Consider the following 21,054-nt stretch of genomic DNA (forward strand, 5'->3'; position numbering starts at 1 on the left):
AGACTTTGACTTCTTATTTGAAGAAGTTAGAGAGGGATAGAATTAGACGATTGAAAGGTGTGAGTTCAAGGCCTATTGAGCCTTTCACGGATAATTCTAATCCTACTGATGTAGATTCTCCCTATGTATCTCATTCTCAGAGTGCTTTTTCGGATTCGGCATCGGAAATCGCCAATCTGAAAGCTACAATTAGAGACATGAAGTCCAAGATGGCTGACTTCAAAGGTAAGGCTAGTGAAAGTGAGCATTTCAGTGAAGTGAGTTCTCCCAGTGTTGTGGAGGGGGCGTTTGATCGTCCCTGCGACGCTCCCAGGCCTAGACCTCTTCCAAGCTCCCATGCCCAGAGGAGAAGGAAAGTCGAAAGCCTTAAGGAGGTCGTGGGGAATCCCCAACGGTCAGACGTCCCTTCAGCTAGCTCTGCTTCGTGGCAGGCGGCTCAAGGGCGCTATAGAAAAAGCGTCCTTCGCGAGTGTTTCTCGTCCTCTCCCTCTCTCACCTAAACGAGGGTGGAAGGAATCGAACTTGTCGAGACCGCTGAAGCGTCATATGAAGCCTGACATAGATTCTAGTCCAGAGCGTTTCTCAGATGACGCTCCGTCTTCTAGCAAGAAAGCGAAGGGGGCGTCAGCGTCACCTGAAGTGTACGCGGAAGTACACCTTTCCTTCTTCTCCCCCGAGTGATGACGAAAGACGTCATGCACTGGACGTAGGGAAGAAGCGTCAAGAAAGATCATTATGGCAGGTTCAAGAGCAAGCACTGTCATCTCTTAGTTGGGAAGTTTTTTAGCGCCACGTCGGAAGGACGTGACGCTTCCAATTAAGAAGTTCTCGTCCTCTCTCACCTGTTCAACGAGAAGCGTCATACAGACGGGAAACGGCTAAACGTCTTACAGAAGCGTCTAGTTCGAGAGCGAGAACAGGTGCTTACGAGAGTTTCGTAACGCCAGAGAGACGTAAGACGTCTTTTAGACGCGAAGCGTCATTGGAAACGGAGCATAGACATGACGCTCCGTCCAATATTATGACGCCAAGTAGGACGCCTTTGGAGAGCGGAGCGTCTTCCAAGCGTGAAGCGTCATCGAGACGTCAGCAAAAGACGTCATCCATGACGCTTGGCGAACGGGAAGCGTCATGTAAGCGTGAAGCGTCTTCTAAAATTCTAGAGAAGCCGAAGCTTATGACGCCTTCCAAGACTATTAGAACGGGAAAGAGGAAGGATTATCATTCCCTTAGCCCCTCTCCTATTAGGAGTTTGTCTCCTCAAGAAGAAGAACGTTCGGAAAGGAGAGCGGAGACGCATGTAGATCCCGAGTTAGAGGAAAACTCGGATGACGAATATAGTGGAAGAGAAGGTCTGTCTAACTATAAGGTGTTGACTACCCTACTTCTTGAGGAGTACGGAGACGAGTTGACGCCTGCCGCTCCTCCTTCTCCGCGCTCGCTCTTTTCCAGTGCTAAGACGAAGAAGTCTTCGTCTTTTCTCAAAATGAAACCCACCATATCGATGAAGAGAGCATTACATTCCTTAGACTCATGGATGAAGTCTAAGAAAGACTTAGTGAGGACAGTCTTCTGCATGCCTCCAGCAAGATTGGCTGGGAAAAGAGGCATTTGGTATCAGACGGGAGAGAATATGGGTATTGCTCTCCCTTCTACAACCGAAACAGATTTTTCGACTTTGGTTGACGCTTCACGGCGTCAAAGTCTCAATTCTGCACGGATTACGTGGGGAATTTCGGAACTGGATCATCTCCTCAAGGGACTCTTTCGTGTATTGGAAGTTTTTAACTTCTTAGATTGGTCCTTGGGGTGATGTCCAAGAAAGCCCATGATTCGGAAGGAATCGAACCTGAAGCCCTGTTATGCATATTGTCTTGTATTGACAAGGCGGTACAGGATGGATCTTTTGAAATCTCCTCTTTGTTTGGGGCAGGTCTTTTAAAGAAAAGGACTGTATATGGCGCCTTCTTAACAAAGGCAGTCTCACATGCTCAGAGAGCAGCACTTCTATATGCGCCTCTATCTGACTTTTTGTTCCCTTCTCAGTTAGTAAAGGACATTGCGCATTCTTTAACTGAGAAGGCAACTCAGGATCTGCTGACGCAGTCAGCAAGAAAGAAGAAACCTGTTGCTGCATCGGACAAGAAAGGACCCAGTACAACGGTGCAGCCCTTTCGAGGTGGTCCGACCTCCAGACCTTCCACAAGGAGGAAGGCTCCAGAGAAGAGAGGTAGATCTGCTTTTCGTCCCTTTAAGAAGGGAAAATGAAGATTCTCTCCTCCAAGCACCAGTAGGTGCCAGGCTCCTGGGATTTGTGGAAGCCTGGACACTGATAAATGCAGACGCGTCATCTTTGGCGATCTTAAGGAGGGGATATCGTATCCTTTTCCTGAACACTCCTCCCCTAACGTCAATACCAAGGGAACTATCAGCCAAATACAAGGATCCTGTGCTGAGGGATACTCTTCGATCGATGGTGGAACAAATGTGGGACAAGAGAGCGATAGAATTGGTACGGGATCAACACTCCCCGGGGTTTTACAATCGCCTTTTTCTGGTGGCGAAAGCCTCGGGAGGCTGGAGACCAGTACTGGACGTCAGCTCTCTGAACAAATTTGTTCAGAAGGAGAAGTTCTCCATGGAGACTTCTGCTTCAGTCATGGCGTCATTACGACAGGGAGATTGGATGGTGTCTTTAGATCTCCAGGACGCCTACTTTCACGTCCCGATCCACCCTTCATCGAAGAAGTACCTCCGTTTCATGACGGGGGGAAGGATCTTTCAGTTCAGAGCCTTGTGTTTCGGCCTGTCCACAGCTCCTCAGGTCTTCACAAGCCTGATGAAGAATGTGGCGAGGTTTCTTCACCTCAAAGGAGTGAATGTCTCTATGTATCTGGACGACTGGCTCATCAGGGCCAGATCGGAGAGACAGTGCTTGGGGGACCTAAAGTTAACTCTGGATTTAATCAAAGCGTTGGGATTGCTTGTGAACCTCGAGAAGTCTCAGCTGACCCCCAGACAAGACCTAGTCTATCTGGGGATTCGGATGGATTCTCGGGGTTTTCGAGTTTTTCCTTTGCAAGAGAGAATCGCAAAAGGTTTGCGGATAGTCTCTCTCTTCTTAGAGAAGCAACAAACGTCGGCGAGGGAATGGTTGAGCCTTCTGGGGACGCTTTCCTCGCTAGAACAATTCTTCCCTCTAGGAAGACTTCATATACGTCCGCTTCAATTCTTCCTCAAGAGGTCTTGGAGCTGGAAAACCGGACAACTGTCGGACGTTTTTCCCATTCCAGTGGAGATAAAGTCACACCTACAGTGGTGGTTGCTCCCTCTGGAAGAGAACAAAGGGATCTCTCTAAGAACACAGAACCCAGACCTAGTGTTGTTCTCCGACGCGTCGGAGAGAGGTTGGGGAGCGACATTAGGCTCAGAGGAAGTGTCAGGCACCTGGGAACCAGCACAGGTGTCTTGGCACATAAACTGCAAAGAGCTCTTCGCCGTACATCTGGCCTTGAAGAGCCTAGAACCTCTGGTGTCAAACAAGGTAGTGCAAGTAAACGTGGACAACACCACCGCACTTGCCTACATTCGGAAACAGGGAGGGACGCACTCCTCGTTCCTTTACGAGCTCACGAGAGACCTATTACTTGGACGTCTCACAGGAACATCTCCCTGCTGACAAGGTTCGTACAGGGAGTAAGGAATGTGAGGGCGGACAGGCTCAGCAGGAGGAACCAGGTCCTTCATACAGAATGGACACTACACGAGGAAGTGTGTCTCGATCTCTGGTCTCTGTGGGGAACTCCTCATGTGGATCTCTTCGCAACATTCATCTCAAAAAGGCTCCCAGTTTTTTGCTCGGTCGTGGAAGATCCAAGAGCTCTTATGGTAGACGCCTTCCTGCTAAATTGGTCTCGAGTAGACGTATATGCTTTTCCCCCATTCAAATCCTGGGGTTAGTAATGAAAAAGTTTGTGGCGTCAAAAGAGACGAGGATGACGTTAATAGCCCCCTTTTGGCCGGCCCAGGAATGGTTCACGGAGGTGGTAGAGTGGATCGTAGATTTTCCAAGATCCCTACCAAGAAGGATGGATCTTCTCAGACAACCACACTTCAAGAGGTACCACCAAAACCTCCCCGCTCTCGCTCTGACTGCCTTTCGACTATCGAAAGACTTGTCAGAGCGAGAGGCTTTTCTCGCGAAGTGGCAAGCGCGATCGCGAGAGCACGCAGAACCTCCACTACGAAAGTATACCAATCAAAGTGGGAGGTATTTAGAAGGTGGTGTAGATCCAAGAAGTTGTCCTCCTCCACTACCTCTATAGCGGAAATTGCTGATTTCCTGCTATTCCTGAGAGAAAAATCTCATCTAGCCGTATCCACAATAAAGGGATACAGAAGTATGCTCTCGGCTGTATTCAGGAACAGAGGCTTAGATCTGGCAGATAATAAAGATCTCCACGATCTCATAAGGTCTTTTGAGACTTCAAAGTCTAAGGAACCAGTACCTCCGAACTGGAACCTAGACGTAGTCCTAAAGTATCTGTCATCGGAAAGATTCGAACCTCCTCATCGGGCATCGTTTAGAGACATTACCCGAAAATGCCTATTCCTATTATCTTTAGCTACGGCAAAGAGAATTAGTGAATTGCATGCTCTGCAGGATAAAGTAGGATTCAAGGGAGACTCAGCGATTTGCTCGTTTAAGACCCTGTTTTTAGCGAAAAACGAGAATCCTACGAATCCCTGGCCTAAGTCATTCGAAGTCAAAGGCATGTCGAGTCTCGTAGGCAGAGAAGCAGAGAGGTCTCTATGCCCTGTTAGAGCTCTGAAGTTCTACCTTCAGAGAAAGCATCAAATGGGAGGCTCTAGACAAGGTCTTTGGTGCGCGGTAAAAGACCCCACAAGACTGATGTCCAAGAATGCGCTGGCATTCTTTGTAAGAAACGTCATTACAGACGCTCATAAGGCCTGTCCTGACGAACAGTTACAACTGTTGAGAGTAAAAGCTCATGAAGTGAGAGCTATAGCGACGTCTCTCTCGTTTCATAAGAATATGTCGCTTAAAAACATCATAGATACGACATTTTGGAGATGCAACTCAGTATTTGCATCTCATTACTTGAAAGACGTGCGTGTGACATATGAGAAGTGTTTTTCTCTAGGTCCTTTCGTATCGGCGGATACGATTCTGGGTACGGGAGCCGACACCAATCCTTAAATGTATATACTTTTTCTTCTTTTTGGATATGGTCGAGAGTCTCTTCGAACAATGGAGGACTTAGGCTAGCACGGGCGGCCGTCTGTGTTGTTCAGTAAGAGACGCTTGTCATATCCAATTAGATGAGTATAATTTTTTTTTTGAAAATTATGTATGTGTGTGTAGTGGTTTTGAGTTACGGTTGTTGTGACGAGTTCGGGGATAACTCGGAACAATCCTTAGTTCTAACATATGGTTAGGATCAGGTGGTCGGGATTGGTTGTGTGCTCCTTCATAAGGTGTATTGTCATATAAGTGGATCAGCACCCATTGACAAAGTCCTTTTAGGCTCTGCTGAGTAAGCGGATAAGACCCCATCGGCAGACCCACAAGAACTCTTGGCCATAGATCATATATCTCGCTAAAGTTTCTTGAGGTGATGCAGACTACTGGGCAAACACCCACGAAGTCTACCACCTATCAGGTAGGAACCAAGGTTTTATTTATACCTACAACATATGTTGTTTACCTGTCTATTCCATATAGAAGCTGTCTCTTACCCTCCACCGAAGGGTGCCAATCAGCTATGTATATATCTGACAGGTAAGTTGATTGTATGAAAATGATATTGTTATGTTACAATAAAGTTTCATACATACTTACCTGGCAGATATATACAATTAAAGGCCCACCCAGCCTCCCCGCAGGAGACAGGTGGAAGAGAGAAAATATGATAGAAAACGGGGATGGTTCCTAGTCCTGCCGCCCAGGGCAGGCCGGTAGATCACCTGACCTACCTGTAGCGAGTGGCGCGAAATTTGAATTTCTGTCGGGGACGACGGAGTCTTAGCTATGTATATATCTGCCAGGTAAGTATGTATGAAACTTTATTGTAACATAACAATATCATTTTTATGATAAAAATTGTTTGCATCCTACTTATAATGTAGTTATGCATCTATTAAGCTCACCCCAGGTTGGGCCTTGGACTGAGCATAATAGGTGTACAATTCTCTCTCTCTCTCTCTCTCTCTCTCTCTCTCTCTCTCTCTCTCTCTCTCTCTCTCTCTCTCTCTCTCTGGGTTAATGTAAGATGTTTTTTAAATGATATTACAATAAAGTTTTTTATGAATACAAAAGTTGTGCAATAATTAAGATATTTGCTCATTATTTTCATTTTATTTTCCAGTAAAAGCAGACTGTTATATAAAGCGAAAATAATTAGTGAATATTTTGAATATTGTACGCATATGCTTTATTGTAAAAACGCTATAGCAATATCATTTCAAATACATCCTTCATTACCCTTAGAGAGAGAGAGAGAGAGAGAGAATCAGACACCTATCATGCTTAGTAAGGGGCCCAACCTGGAATGAGCTTAATAGATGCATAACTACATTATAGGTATGCTGTAAATCATTTTTATCATAAAAATCAGTATTTCGTCATATACTACACAATATGAAAAAGTACAGTAATTAGTGAATAGTGTTGCTCTACAAAGAAAGAACAAATTAGTAATAATTTTAGAGATATGGTCAATAGAAAAAAATTTATAAATTAGTTAATGTTCCCCGTGGAAAAGTGAACAATGTGTTCCACAAAAATCTGCGACAAAGTGGACCGCAGAAATATGAAACGTGTAAAACTGAGGGAGCACTGCAGTCCAACAATCTTCAAGAAGTCATCGGAATCTCCTTATCATAATCACTCAAGTATTCCTTTGGGGAAATTCCTTTTTATGATATGCATATCTAATGATAGTGAGGCATTTCTTATCATTTTCTTTGGATGAGAATATAGTTGAAAGGAGATCTTGCTAAGGGTTGATCTCAAATCTTCTAGGCTAGGATAGCAAACTTGTCATCCATAGTACCAAATCCATCATTCACAATTATCTTGAATGTTAATTAAAATGAGTATAGAAATCTGGGTTTCGTAGTGTAGGACTTAAGCTATAATTTGGTTATTGACATTTTATTTCACTATAGGCTATATGATCCTTTGTGATTTGAAATACTCTTCTTATTACTAAGCGAGTATAATAAAAGACATAAGCTTTTTGTCCTGGCTTGAAAAGGAACATTTTTCATGTAACTAAAAGGATTCAAGAGTCTTGATTATTGAAATTAAAGGAAATCCTTTTCCCCAAATATTGAGTTACAGTATTTCAGAAAATGTATTAATTTAACTTCTTCACAACTACATCCTAATTAACCCTTTCGCTTATAATCGTGGGCAGTGGCAGTAACTCGAGCAGTAAGTGTAAAAATTTGTATATACTGTTTTATGTTCAAACATGCAAATCTCCACAGTTTTCAGGGTAGATTGCTCAATTTTTTTTCATTTTGCACTGATTACTTTATAGAATGGCATAAATTACCCTGTCAAAATAACTGTTATGTAGGTGAAATAGTGAGTAGAATTTACAGTGGACTTAAATTTGTATGACGTTCAAACACGTTATCGGTAAGTGAAAACTTAAATTTGGATGATGATCATTTGTCATTGATAAATGAAAGCATTGATCAGAGATTTTCTTGTGTCTCTTTGGTTTCTAAGTGGGAAATGGGAGGCCAGTTTAGGATGGAGTAGGCTCTGATAGGCAGCCACACAAACATTGTAAACTGACTGTGCCTTTTAAAAGACAACTAGTTTGAATGAGGCGTTAATTTTTAAACCTTAATAAGTATACAAGTACTATCACTCGTTGGTTTATTTCTTAACGTTTCATACCAGTAAATGAGAAGTTAGTGATATGCCAACAATCAAAATTTTGTGTTCAAAATATGGTCATTGGTATCACCGTTCTTTATGTCGACATTGTGATTCATGTATTGAAATTATGCATGAAGGTCTGTTTCACAACTGATGATGGAAAACTGAGTAAGTGATAATTATTTTGACAGTTGATGTGAAGATGTGTAAATTATTTCCTTTCTTTTATTTCTTAAAGAACTTTATCCTTCCGTATAAAATTATCCCATCTTAAGGTCTGTGTTTCCTTTTATATAAAAACATCCCATCTTAACATACAGTACAGGCAGTCCCCGGGTTACGACGGGGGTTCCGTTCTTGAGACGCGTCGTAAGCCGAAAATCGTCGTAAGCCGGAACGACGCTTGGAAATATGTCTTAAACTAATAAAAAGTTATAAAAACCTTACTTGTAATCCTTTGGTTACACTACATGTTGTTTCCTGTAGTTTTATGTACAACCTGGAGTTATTTTCATAAAAGAATGCTGGTTCTTGAAGGTAAAAACTATTGTAATCCTCTGGTGACACTACATTCTTGAAGTTTTATGTACAACCTGGAGTGATTTTGCCAAATCTTGAGGGCTACAAGAACAGCTGATTACTATTTACGTATCATATAGACTAATTAAAGTAAACGTATCTTTAAATAGGCTTATTTATATATTAGTATCAACAAAACATTTCCTGCTATGAGTCAGAGGCCGTTTAATGAAACGAACACTTCTCTGTCCTATCTGTTCAGAAAATAAATGTTAAGTCAATCCCCGAGACGGTGACCATTGTTGCCAAGGCCTCTCTCTCTCTCTCTCTCTCTCTCCTCTCTTCGCTATTCTCTCGCTCTCATCCTCCTCTCTCATCATCCTCTCTCTGTCTATTCCTCGTCTCTCTCTTCTCTCTCTCTCTCTCTCTCTCTCTCTCTCTTCTCTCTCTCTCTCTCTCTCTCTCTCTCTGATCAAATTACACTGGAACTTTGACATACGATTGCCCTAATATACGAATGTTTTGAGATACAACAGAAAATTTGCGAAAATATAAGCTTTGATATACAACGAAATATTTGAGACTATTTTGCGATGAGTGTTAGTTGTATAGGCGACCGATAAATGGCGTTCAGTCTGTTTGTTTGTTGGTGCTGCATGTTAACACGTCGTTGTTTAGTTCGTTGTATTTGCGCCTATTTTTCGTGTTATTTTGTCTATTTTATTATTAACCATGGGTCTCAAAGCTAAAGACAAAGCAGGTGATAAGAAAAAACCCAAGAAAATGATTTCGATGGAAGCAAAACATGAAATTATAGCAAAGCATAAAACCTTCCAAAGGCATCACCATTATTTCTAAACTACAAACTGATTAAAATAAAAAAATAAAAATTAGTTTAGCAATGTTATTTCATTTGTGTTTATTACGTAGTTATTAGTGTACATACGTAAATAAAAAGAGAACAAATCGTTCCCTGCCACCCTTCCCTACCTCCTCCCCCTGCTGGCCTCACGTCATCTTTCGTTGTGGTAAGTAAAATTCCTTTCTTTTTTTTAATTGATTTTATTAACATTTATTATCATTTATCACATTGCTGTTATTTTATCATTGTGTGTTATTACTCGTTTATTTGTGTATAAATTGTGTATATTATATGTAATTTAGCTGTGTTTAGGTGTGGTTTCATACCGCTAGAATGGATTAATACATTTTACATTATTTTAAATGGGGAAAAATGCTTTGAGATACAACTGTTTTGATATACGACGATGGTAACGGAACAAATTAAATTCGTATGTCAAGGTTCCAGTGTACTGGATAATGTCTCTCTTTGGATACTTCGATTTTGCCAAATCTTGAGGGCTACAAGAACAGTTGATTACTATTTACGTATCATATAGACTAATTAAAGTAAACATATCTTTAAATAGGCTTATATTTTTAGTATCAACAAAACATTTACTGGCATGAGTCAGAGGCCGTTTAACGAAACGAACACTTCTCTGTCCTTAACTCGGAGCGTCGGAAGACACCCCTCTCTCTCTCTCTCTCTCTCTCTCTCTCTCTATCTCTCTCTCTCGCTCTCTCTCTCTACTCTCTCTCTCTCGTTCTCTCTCTCTCTCTCTCGTTGTAATCTAACCAGAAACTTCGTTTTGTTATTATTACTGGAAACAAGCAATGATTTTTTTCGTTATTTGTGCTTTTGGACTGTTATATGTAAACTTTGCGCACCGCAAGCTAGTATGTATTCATTCGCTCGGAAACTAGTTCCGCATATGAGGCGTCACTAAAAATCATAGAAAAATACGACATAAAAAGTGTCGAAAATCATCATAACCTCAAAATTTTTGTTGTAATCTAACCAGAAACTTATTTTTATTAATATACTGTGCTAAACTATAAAGGATTTTTATCATAGTATGAGTTTTTTAAAAGCGTCGTTAACTCAGAGCGTCGGAAGCGTCAGCGTCGTAACCCAGGACGGATTTTTCCATTGAATATTTAAGAAAAAGCGTCGTAACCTCGGAACGTCGTAAGCCGGAACCATCGTAACCCGGGGACCGCCTGTATGTGTTAAAAGTTCTAGAATTTATTGAGTGAGTCCCCTAGCCATGACAGATGAATATCAAGTTGTTTAATTTTAAAACTGCATCTTTTTACTTAAGTTTCTCGATTCATACCTCTTGCTGTACTATTCTAGACTTCCTCCTTGCCCTTCTAATATTATTCTTATCTGATATGTCCTGCTTTCTTACCTGTTTGATTAGGTTATTATACACTTAGTGTTGTAATTCTAATTCTTAGGGAGTTGCTTAATGTAGTATTATCAGTTAGTAATTTCTGGACATTATTGATGTACATGATTTATAATTATTAAACTTAAATACATAGGATTGAATTAAATTTCAGTTGTTGATATTGTATTTGGTATGGAAGCAGCATTGTGTATTTGAATGTTTATGCGAAGTTTGCTCAGTAGGAACTCAATTTGGTGTAAGAATTGATTTTTTAACATATATTTCTATTTTTAGGTTGTTGCCATGAAGCACTTAACAACTGTTTATGAAGGGGAACCTTTCAATTTTGAAATGGTTTTCCGTGAGTACATGAAGTTTTGTTGTAATAAGTCATCAATGCAGTCATATGAACGTCCTGTTATCTTTAAAGCCTACGATCAGCTAAAAGTAAGTACTGTAATTCATAATTTATTACCTTTTAAATGGATTTTACCCCTGAGCTAGAGCTCTGTCAGTGTGAAAGAAAAGTCAATTGCTGTAATACTAAACCCTACTCATTCTCAGTCTATCTTGTGTATTTACCTTGTTCCAGTGCTCTTGGTAGTTTAGAGGAACCTGAAAATGTTGATTTTGGGTTGTAGGTATTACTAGACTTCCCATGACCCACTTAATGTTGAAAATTTCAGGCAAGTTAGGGTTGCATGTCATTGTGAGAGAGAGAAAAAAAAAAAAGCATTTCCATACTTTTGCAGTATTTGTGGCCCCTATCCCCAGCGAATACCAGGAGTTGACTGTATTATGATTACAAATGTATCGTTTGTTGCAATAATAAAGTTCTTATGCTTATGAAGTTGAATAAAATAGAAATTTACTTATCAGATGTAATATACCAGCTGTTTGATCACTTGCATAATTTAATGTCATGTAGCCTACAATCTGTTTGGGACAGTGTAATTAAGGCTTCTTGACCTTGGTTAAGATTACATATTGAGAAAATTTGCTGTAAAACATCCTTAATGGATTAAAATTCCTGTATCAATAATGTAGCAATTTCTTGATCATTTACTTAATACAGTATATCCAAGAGGGTACAAATATACAAAAGTGCTGAAAAGTTATTAGCCTAGCCTAGGCTGATTACGTGTAGTCTACCTAAAGTTCCATCATGTGGCATTCTTGTGAAAACATTACATACTAACTTCAAAAAATTTTTACTGATCAAACAATTATCATAAAACATGAGACATCCAAGATTTTGCAATGTATGTAAAGTATAAAGTATCTGTAAAGAATGCTGTATGTAACAGTTTGTCAAGGTAATGAAAACTGACCTGATTACCAGTAATATTGAACAGTAGAGTACACGTAGTGTAATTCTTCTGCACTTCATGATACTAAAACTTACATTATTTTTATTTTCTGTTAAGCCTGTTTTCTGGGCATGATAAAGTACGTCCAGTATGCTGTACACCTATATTATTGGCCAATCACATGTTTATCTCAGAATACTGATTGAAAAGAACTACAGTATATGTATGTTAAGCAGTGGTACCAAAGTACAGTAAAATGATTTTCTTCTACAATCTTTGTATTGGTTTCTTCTCTCCTCTTCTCTCTCTCTCTTTCCGTTCACGCTCTGAGTCCTCCTCTCCTCGCTCTCTCTCTCTCTCTCTCTCTCTCTCTCTCTCTCTCTCTCTCTCTCTCTCTCTCTCTCTCAGAATAGAACCTTAGAAAAGCCATTTTAATTTTTACCAAAGTAGACATCATAGTGTCCTAACTTGAATGCAGTATCACGCAGGGCTAAAGGCATTGAAGAGGCATTACAGATGTAGGAAGAAGTAAAGTATTTATACCTTCACTGTTTTTCTGGAGGCTGAGTGAGGTACGTAACTCAAGTGACAAAAATTTGGCACAGGCCATGGCATCAGAGGAACTAAGGCAGATGTACTGGGCTGTGGCTCTGACACAGAGGATAGGGCAACTAAACCATTCCTGGTCATAGTAGGGTTGGTGATGAAGATATTTACTGTTTCTCCAACCTTGCTTACCTTGGGCATAGAGAGTGGAATTGTCACTGTCATCATTCTTATCATCAGCATCCTGGGTACTGGCAGCAGCAGTGGCGATCGCCTCATCAGATGTGATCTGGTAAACTCTTCATCTAACTATACATGGATGTCGTCGTCCTGAATGTCCCCTCTGGTTTTCTTGGACTGCTGTTGGAAGTTAGTAATCTTGAACCCTGGGAAAACAACAGTAGCTGCATCTTCAGCATACTGTGTAGCCAAACTCACACTAAGGTAAGAGCAGAGATATTCAAAGCAGAAGCCCAGTTGTGGATTGCTGACTTGAGGGTGTAGTTCTGAAGCTTCAGCTGAGTCCATTTCTCAATAGCATCCAAGTCGTTCCTTATCTGCCACAGTAACACCCTTGTCTGTTATTTGAAGGACGGATGTTGTATCAGGAGGCAAACAAGACAAAGTATGACAGTCCTCTACAATGAACTCTTGCTCGGGAGGATGTGCAGGTGCATTGTCGAGAGGTAGGAGAGCCTTTACCTGATTTTGAAGAGTACAAGATTCTTCCATTTAAAAATAAATATCTTCATTTAAGAAATGGAAGCTTTTAGAGAGTTGTAGGAAATTACAACAAGCCTTTCAGTTATCCCACAGACCCTATGGCTTCAGCTTGTGAGTACCTGAGGAATTTGCACATGTGTTGCTAAGCTTTTGACCAGGTAACTCCAACTCATCAGCCAAGCAATAAAATAACCGAGTTTCATCAGCATTATGGATATGAGATATGATAAGTGATTGCTCGTCTACTAAACTTAAGATCTTTCTCCAAAACTTATCTGTATTTTCTTCTGAAGCTCCACCATAATTCTTATATATAGTTAGTAAATCTGTAGTGAAGTAGGTTCAAAGTGGAGAAGCCAACCTATAGAAGCCTGGAACTTGGTTGGGTCTTGCAGCCCTGCAGACTTTCCCAGTTCAGTCCCAAGAATAGTTACAAATACTGTTTTCATACATTCAACTTACCTGTCAGATATATACATAGCTATAGACTCCGTCGTTCCCGACAGAATTTCAAATTTCGCGGCACTCGCTACAGGTAGGTCAGGTGATCTACCGCCCTGCTCTGGGTGGCAGAACTAGGAACTATTCCCGTTTTCTAATCAGATTCTCTCTGTCGCCGGCTGTATCAACATTGTTGTTACTTCCTCCTGACTAGAATTCGTTTTTCGCAAAGCTTTTGATCATCTCTCGCTGATATTTGGTGACGTACTTGGATCGTTGTTTGGCATTCGCTATCGTGGACTGTTTTTTGGACTTGGTTTTTGGAATTTGTGAATATGTCTGATTCTAGTGTTAGTTTCAGAGTGTGTGTGAATGAGGGCTGTAAGGTGAGGATTCCGAAAGCTTCGGTAGATCCTCACACTATTTGTAGGGGGTGTAGAATGGTTGAATGTTCGATTGAGAATACGTGTAACGAGTGTGAGAAACTGAGTGCACAAGAGTGGAAGAATCTAACTTCTTACTTGAAGAAGTTAGAGAAAGATAGAGAGAGGAAGGCGGCTTATAAAACCCGCAGAATGTCTGCCTCTCATGATTTACTATCTAGCTCTGTAGCTTCTTCTTATGATAATCATGACCATTCTGTTTCAGCCCGTTCACAAATTGCTAATCCCTCTAGTTCGGCTTCGGAAATAGCAGAACTTAGAGCTTCCCTTCAGAAAATGCAGGAAAAAGTCGCAGCATTGGAAGGTAAGGAAAGTGAATGTGGTAGTGATGTTAGTGTCCCCAGTGTAGTGGAGGGGGCGTCTGGTCGTCTCTGCGACGCTCCCAGGCCTAGACCTCTTCCAAGCTCCCTGGCCCGGAGGAGAAGGAAAGTCGAAAGCCGTACGGGGGTTGTGGAGAATCCCCAACGATCAGGCGTCCCTTCGGCAGAATCGATCGTATCGACTGCCAAGGACCGCTATAGGAAAAGCGTCCTTCGAGAGTGCTTTTCGTCGTCTAGTTCGCCTTCTCCGAGAAGAGGATGGAAGGAGTCGAATCTTTCCCGTCCTTTGAAGAGGAGTATGAAAGAGCATGAGCTCAATTCGAGTCCCGAGCGCTTCTCGGAAGGAGGAGCGCCTTCGGTAATAAAGAAGGCGAGAATACATTCAGACTCTGGGTCTGGAAGGGATCCTAGAGCGCCTTCCAGATCTCCCTCTCCTAATTCGGAAGATTCCTCAACCAAGAAAATTTTGAAGAATATGCAAGAGCAATTAGCCTTGTTAGTAGGAACTCGTTATAAGGAGCCTACTCGTAAGAAGGATGATAGGCTTCCTATTAAAAGATCTAAATACCTTTCTCCTGTCGGGCGCGACGCATCCTTCAGGGGAGTTGTCGCACAGGCGGCCATCTCTGGGGGGAGCGGTGCGCTAGACAGGAGAGAAGTAAGAAAGGAAGTTACTCCTGTCAAGAGTAGGGCGCCAACCAGAAGCCAGGCTCCGAGTAGGCGCAACGAGCCAGTACAACATTCAAGATCTTCAATCAAGCGCCAAGAGTTAGCTGAAGAGGAAGATCCTGTTAGGAGTAGAGCGCTTGTGAGACGGAAAGCGCCTATCGGAATCAATACTCATACTAAACATCAGACGCATTCTAAGGATCAGGAGTGTTTGGAACGACGTGCTCCTACCAGGCGCCAGGAGTCGTCGGACCTAGATACTCCTCCCAGGCGCCAGGAGTATTCTGAACTAAATACTCCTCCCAGGCGCCAGGAGTATTCCGAAGCTGATACTCCTCCCAGGCGCCAGGAGTACTCTGGACTTAATACTCCTCCCAGGCGCCAGGAGTATTCCGAAGCTTATACTCCTCCCAGGCGCCAGGAGTATTCGGAACTTAATACTCCTACCACGCGCCAGGAGTATTCTGAACAAAATGCGCCTACTAAAAGCCAGGAGTATTCGAGGCGCTCTGCGCCTGCCAAGCGCCAGGAGTATTCCAAGCACGTTACTCCTCCCAGGCGAGATACTCCTGCTGTACACCAGGCGCATTCCTCGTATGAAGAGCCTGACACTCGTAAGAGAGTAAGAGAAGAGTCAGAAGAAAGAAGAGAGCCTTCTCCTTCCGAGCCTATCAACCCAGAAGATGCCTCGGAGGACGAAATGAAGGAAGGATCTTCTAATTATAAAGTTCTTTCGTCCCTTCTATTGGAGGAATATGGAGACTCTTTGACGCCAGCTGCTCCCCCTTCTCCACGCTCTCAGTTTTCGAGCACGAAAACACACAAGTCTTCCTCTTTCCTTAAAATGAAGCCTGCTATTTCTATGAGGAGGGCTCTACAATCTCTTGACTCCTGGTTCAAGAAGAAGAAGGAGTTAGGAAGGACGGTCTTTTGTATGCCTCCCGCTAAACTTACAGGGAGGAGAGGAATTTGGTACGAAACGGGAGAGGATATGGGATTGTCTCTGTCCGTTTCAGCTGAATCAGACTTCTCGAGTTTGGTGGATTCGTCGAGAAGGCACGCCTTGAATGCAGCGAAGGTAACATGGGGGCTTTCGGAAACGGACCACCTCATCAAGGGACTTTTTCACACTTTAGAAGTTTTTAACTTCTTAGATTGGTCCCTTGGGGTTCTGGCCAAGAAATCTCAGGAAAAGGAACAACTCGACCCAGAAACCCTAAATTGCATCCTCGCCTGCATTGATAAGGCTGTTCAGGATGGATCGGCTGAGGTATGCTCCCTCTTTGGTGCAGGAGTTTTAAAGAAAAGGGCGGTGCACAGTGCTTTCCTCACGAAGGCCGTCTCTCCTTCGCAGAGAGCCGCCTTATTGTTTGCGCCTCTCTCTGAACACCTTTTTCCCTCGCAGTTGGTGAAGGACATCGCGCACTCTCTGACGGAAAAGGCCACCCAGGATCTCCTTAGACAATCCTCAAGGAAGAATAGGCCTGTGGCTAGTGAGGAAAAGAAAGTGGCTCGCCCAACTCAGCAGCAGCCCTTTCGAGGAGGTCTTCCAACTAGATCGATCGCCAGAAGGAAGTCTTCCGAAAAGAGGGGCAGGTCTTCCTTCCGTCCCTTTAAGAAAGGGAAATGAGAATTCTGTCCTCCAGACACCCGTAGGAGCCAGGTTACTTTCTTTTGCGAAAGCCTGGGAAGACATAGGAGCGAATCCTTGGACGATGTCGATTATCAAGAAGGGGTATCGCATCCCATTCAAGGACATTCCTCCCTTGACAACATCACCGAGGGAATTGTCCGCCAGATACAGGGACCCTGTTCTGATGGATACTCTTCGTCAGATGGTGGAACAGATGTGGGACAAAAGAGCAATAGAGCTAGTGCTGGATTGCAACTCCCCGGGGTTTTACAATCGCTTGTTTCTTGTAGCAAAAGCCTCGGGGGGATGGAGACCGGTTCTGGACGTAAGTGCGCTGAACAAATTTGTCGAACAACAGAAGTTCAGCATGGAAACGTCTGCTTCAGTCCTTGCAGCACTGCGGCAAGGGGATTGGATGGTGTCCCTAGACCTTCAGGACGCATACTTCCACATCCCGATCCACCATTCGTCGAGGAAGTACCTTCGATTTATGTTCGAAGGAAGAAATTATCAGTTCAGGGCCCTGTGTTTCGGCCTGTCCACGGCTCCTCAAGTCTTCACAGACGTGATGAAAAATGTAGCAAGGCACTTACATTTGAAAGGGATAAATGTCTCCCTGTACCTGGACGACTGGCTCATCAGAGCCAGGTCTCAAAAGCAGTGTTTGGAGGACCTGTTAATAACACTGGAATTGACAAAATCTTTGGGATTGATCGTGAACCTCGAGAAGTCTCAGATGATCCCCAGCCAGAACGTGGTTTATCTGGGGATTCAGATGGATTCTCGGGGTTTTCGAGTTTTTCCATCTCAAGAGAGAATAAAGAAAGGCTGTGCCACAGTATCGAACTTTCTAGGGAAAGAGCGCACTTCAGCGAGGGAATGGCTGAGCCTTCTGGGAACCCTTTCCTCGCTCGAACAGTTCTTTCTCCTAGGAAGATTACATCTTCGACCGCTTCAGTTCTTCCTAAGAAGAAGTTGGAGTTGGAAGACAGGTCAGCTCTCGGACACGTTTCCAATCTCGGAAGAAATAAAACATCATTTGAAGTGGTGGTTGATTCCATTAAGGGAAAACAAAGGAGTGTCCCTGCAAGTACGGAACCCAAGCCTGACATTGTTTTCAGACGCCTCGGAGGCGGGCTGGGGTGCAACATTGGGATCCAAAGAAGTGTCAGGCACCTGGTCGGCAGAACAGTCATGGCACATAAATTGCAAAGAGCTCTTAGCAATTCACCTGGCGCTAAAGAGCTTCGAACACTTAGTCAGAGGCAAAGTCGTGCAGATAAATTCAGACAATACGACAGCTCTGGCTTATGTCAAGAAGCAAGGAGGGACGCACTCTTTTGCTCTGTACGAGCTGGCAAGGGATCTACTGATTTGGGCGAACCAAAGGAAGGTAGTTCTTCTAACAAGGTTTGTTCAAGGGGAGAGGAATGTGAGAGCGGACAGATTGAGCAGGAGATTCCAGGTCCTTCCCACAGAATGGACACTCCACTCAGAAGTCTGTCAGAGCCTTTGGCTCCTTTGGGGGAAGCCTCAAATAGATCTTTTCGCCACATTCCTCTCTAAAAGGATAGAAACGTTTTGTGCCCTGGTGGAGGATCTTGGGCGTATGCAACAGACGCCTTTCTCCTGGACTGGTCAGGGATAGACGTTTACGCTTTTCCCCCGTTCAAGATACTGGGGGAAGTAGTCAGAAAATTCGTGGCATCCGAAGGAACCAAGATGACTCTGATCGCTCCGTATTGGCCAGCTCAAATTTGGTTCACAGAGGTGATGGAATGGACAGTGGACTTCCCCAGATCTCTTCCAAACAGAATAGATCTGCTCAAACAACCCCACTTCGAGAGGTACCATCAAAATCTACCCGCTCTTGCTCTGACTGCCTTTCGACTATCGAAAGACTTGTCAGAGCGAGAGGGTTTTCTCGCCAGGCAGCAAACGCAATTGCTAGAGCCCGCAGATCATCTACTAGGCGAGTGTACCAATCGAAGTGGGAAGTTTTCAGAAACTGGTGTAGGTCGAAGAAGCTGTCCTCTTCCAGTACCTCTGTGACCGAAATTGCAGATTTCCTTCTGTTTCTTAGACAAAGTCGCATCTCTCGGTACCGACTATTAAGGGGTACAGGAGTATGCTTTCAGCAGTCTTTAGAAACAGAGGATTAGATCTAACGAATGATAAGGATTTGCACGACCTCATTCGTTCCTTCGAAACATCTAAATCACTTGAACCTAAGGTTCCAAGCTGGAACTTAGATGTGGTTCTTAAATTTCTATCATCAGATGAATTCGAACCACTTCACACTGCTTCGTTTCGTAACATCACTAGAAAGTGTTTGTTTCTGATGTCTCTTGCAACGGCAAAAAGAATCAGTGAGTTGCACGCCCTTGAATCAAGAGTTGGCTTCAAAGGAGACTCTGCAATTTGTTCATTTCAGTCCCTTTTTCTGGCCAAAAATGAAAACCCTTCGAATCCCTGGCCCAGGAGCTTCGAAGTGAAAGGACTTTCTAGTTTGGTGGGCAGAGAGGCAGAAAGATCCCTTTGCCCAGTTAGAGCTCTAAAATTTTATCTGGACAGGAAGAAGCAGTTGGGGGGTTCGCATAAAGGTCTTTGGTGCTCAGTGAAAGACCCCAAGAGAGCAATGTCCAAGAACGCTTTAGCCTTCTTTGTTAGAAGTGTTATCACAGAAGCTCATAAGAATTGTCCAGATGATTCTTTTAATCTTTTAAGAGTGAGAGCCCACGAAGTTAGAGCAATCGCAACCTCTGTGGCGTTCCAAAGAAATATGTCACTAAAGAACATTTTGGACGCAACTTATTGGAGATGCAACTCTGTGTTTGCATCCCATTATTTAAAAGACGTGCGAGTTACGTATGATAAATGTTTTTCTTTAGGTCCGTTTGTGTCAGCACAGACGGTTCTGGGTAAAGGAGAAAGCACCAATCCTTAAATTATGTACGTAACCCTCTTGTCGGATGTGTTCTCGGGTTTTCGGTGTATGGGAGTGTCAGTTGTCGCACAGGCGGCCTTCACTTCTCTTCATTTGAAAATCGAGTGACATCTGACTATTAGAGGGGTACAAAAATTTTGTTATTTTTGTATGTATGAGTTTCGAGTTTGTGGTTGTTTGCTAAGAGTTTGGGGATAACTCTAGGCAATCTTAGAACTAACACGGGTTAGGATCGGGTGATCGGGATTGGTGGTGTGCTCCTTAAATAAGTGCGTGTTGTCATATAAGCGGATGTGCTCCCATTGACAAACGCCAGTTAGGATTCGGTCGAGTAAGTGGAAGAGACCCCATCGACAGATCCACAAGAACTCTTGGCCACAGATCACTATCTCGCTAAGGCTCTTGAGATGAAGCAGACTCCTGGGCAGTAGCCACGAAGTCTTCCATCTAAAAAGGTAGGAACTAAGGTTTATTTATACCTACAACATATGTTGTTTACCTGTCTAGTCAGTTGGTTAGCTGTCTCTTGCCCTCCACCAAAGGGTGTCAATCAGCTATGTATATATCTGACAGGTAAGTTGAATGTATGAAAATGACATTGTTATGATACAATAAAGTTTCATACATACTTACCTGGCAGATATATACAATTGAAGACCCACCCAGCCTCCCCGCAGGAGACAGGTGGAAGAGAGAATCTGATTAGAAAACGGGAATAGTTCCTAGTTCTGCCACCCAGAGCAGGGCGGTAGATCACCTGACCTACCTGTAGCGAGTGCCGCGAAATTTGAAATTCTGTCGGGAACGACGGAGTCTATAGCTATGTATATATCTGCCAGGTAAGTATGTATGAAACTTTATTGTATCATAACAATGTCATATTGTTTAAGATAGAAGAGAGTGAAGTGAATTCATCAAACTTGTTTAACCCTATAAAGGGAAAACTTGGGATATCATAAAAGAAAAGGATGCAGTATGGTTATTTGTAAATTTGTTTAAAAACTTGTATTTGGCCATGATAGTTTTGATTACCATTAATTTTTTTCATTTCAGAGTTTAGAATTGGTCAGACCTGTTGATAATTCACGAGGAGTGCAACGTGAATACCAGCTTGTACAACTAATGATGACTCCCTATCAAGTAAATGAAGCTATATTACAGTTACCTGGCATTCCAACAGATTTACAACAGTGGGCATCATCAGACATAGTTTAAGTGATATGAATACATATGTGTTGGAATTATAGTCTGATAATTGTGTAGTTTAGTTACTATTAATCTTAAGTAATATGAGTCAGTATACATATTTTTATATTTTTATTAAAATTTGACAAAAAAAATTAAAAAA

The 21,054-nt window shown here is 42.7% G+C and overlaps 1 protein-coding gene across 2 annotated transcripts in view; it reads left to right on the top strand.

Moving 5' to 3' along the window:
- The window catches only part of LOC135209251 (origin recognition complex subunit 4-like), a 402,188-nt gene extending 381,134 nt beyond the window's left edge, over positions 1-21,054 (top strand). The window contains exons 11-12 of one of the 2 annotated variants that reach the window (XM_064241960.1): positions 10,969-11,121; positions 20,760-21,054. In XM_064241960.1, the coding sequence (XP_064098030.1) occupies positions 10,969-11,121; positions 20,760-20,921 (315 nt within the window). In that variant the 3' untranslated portion in view covers positions 20,922-21,054. The remainder of the gene's footprint in view (positions 1-10,968; positions 11,122-20,759) is intronic. The other variant, XM_064241959.1, reaches the window with a different exon arrangement.

This window comes from Macrobrachium nipponense, chromosome 37, assembly GCF_015104395.2.
Source record: "Macrobrachium nipponense isolate FS-2020 chromosome 37, ASM1510439v2, whole genome shotgun sequence".
NCBI classification, from domain to species: domain Eukaryota; kingdom Metazoa; phylum Arthropoda; class Malacostraca; order Decapoda; family Palaemonidae; genus Macrobrachium; species Macrobrachium nipponense.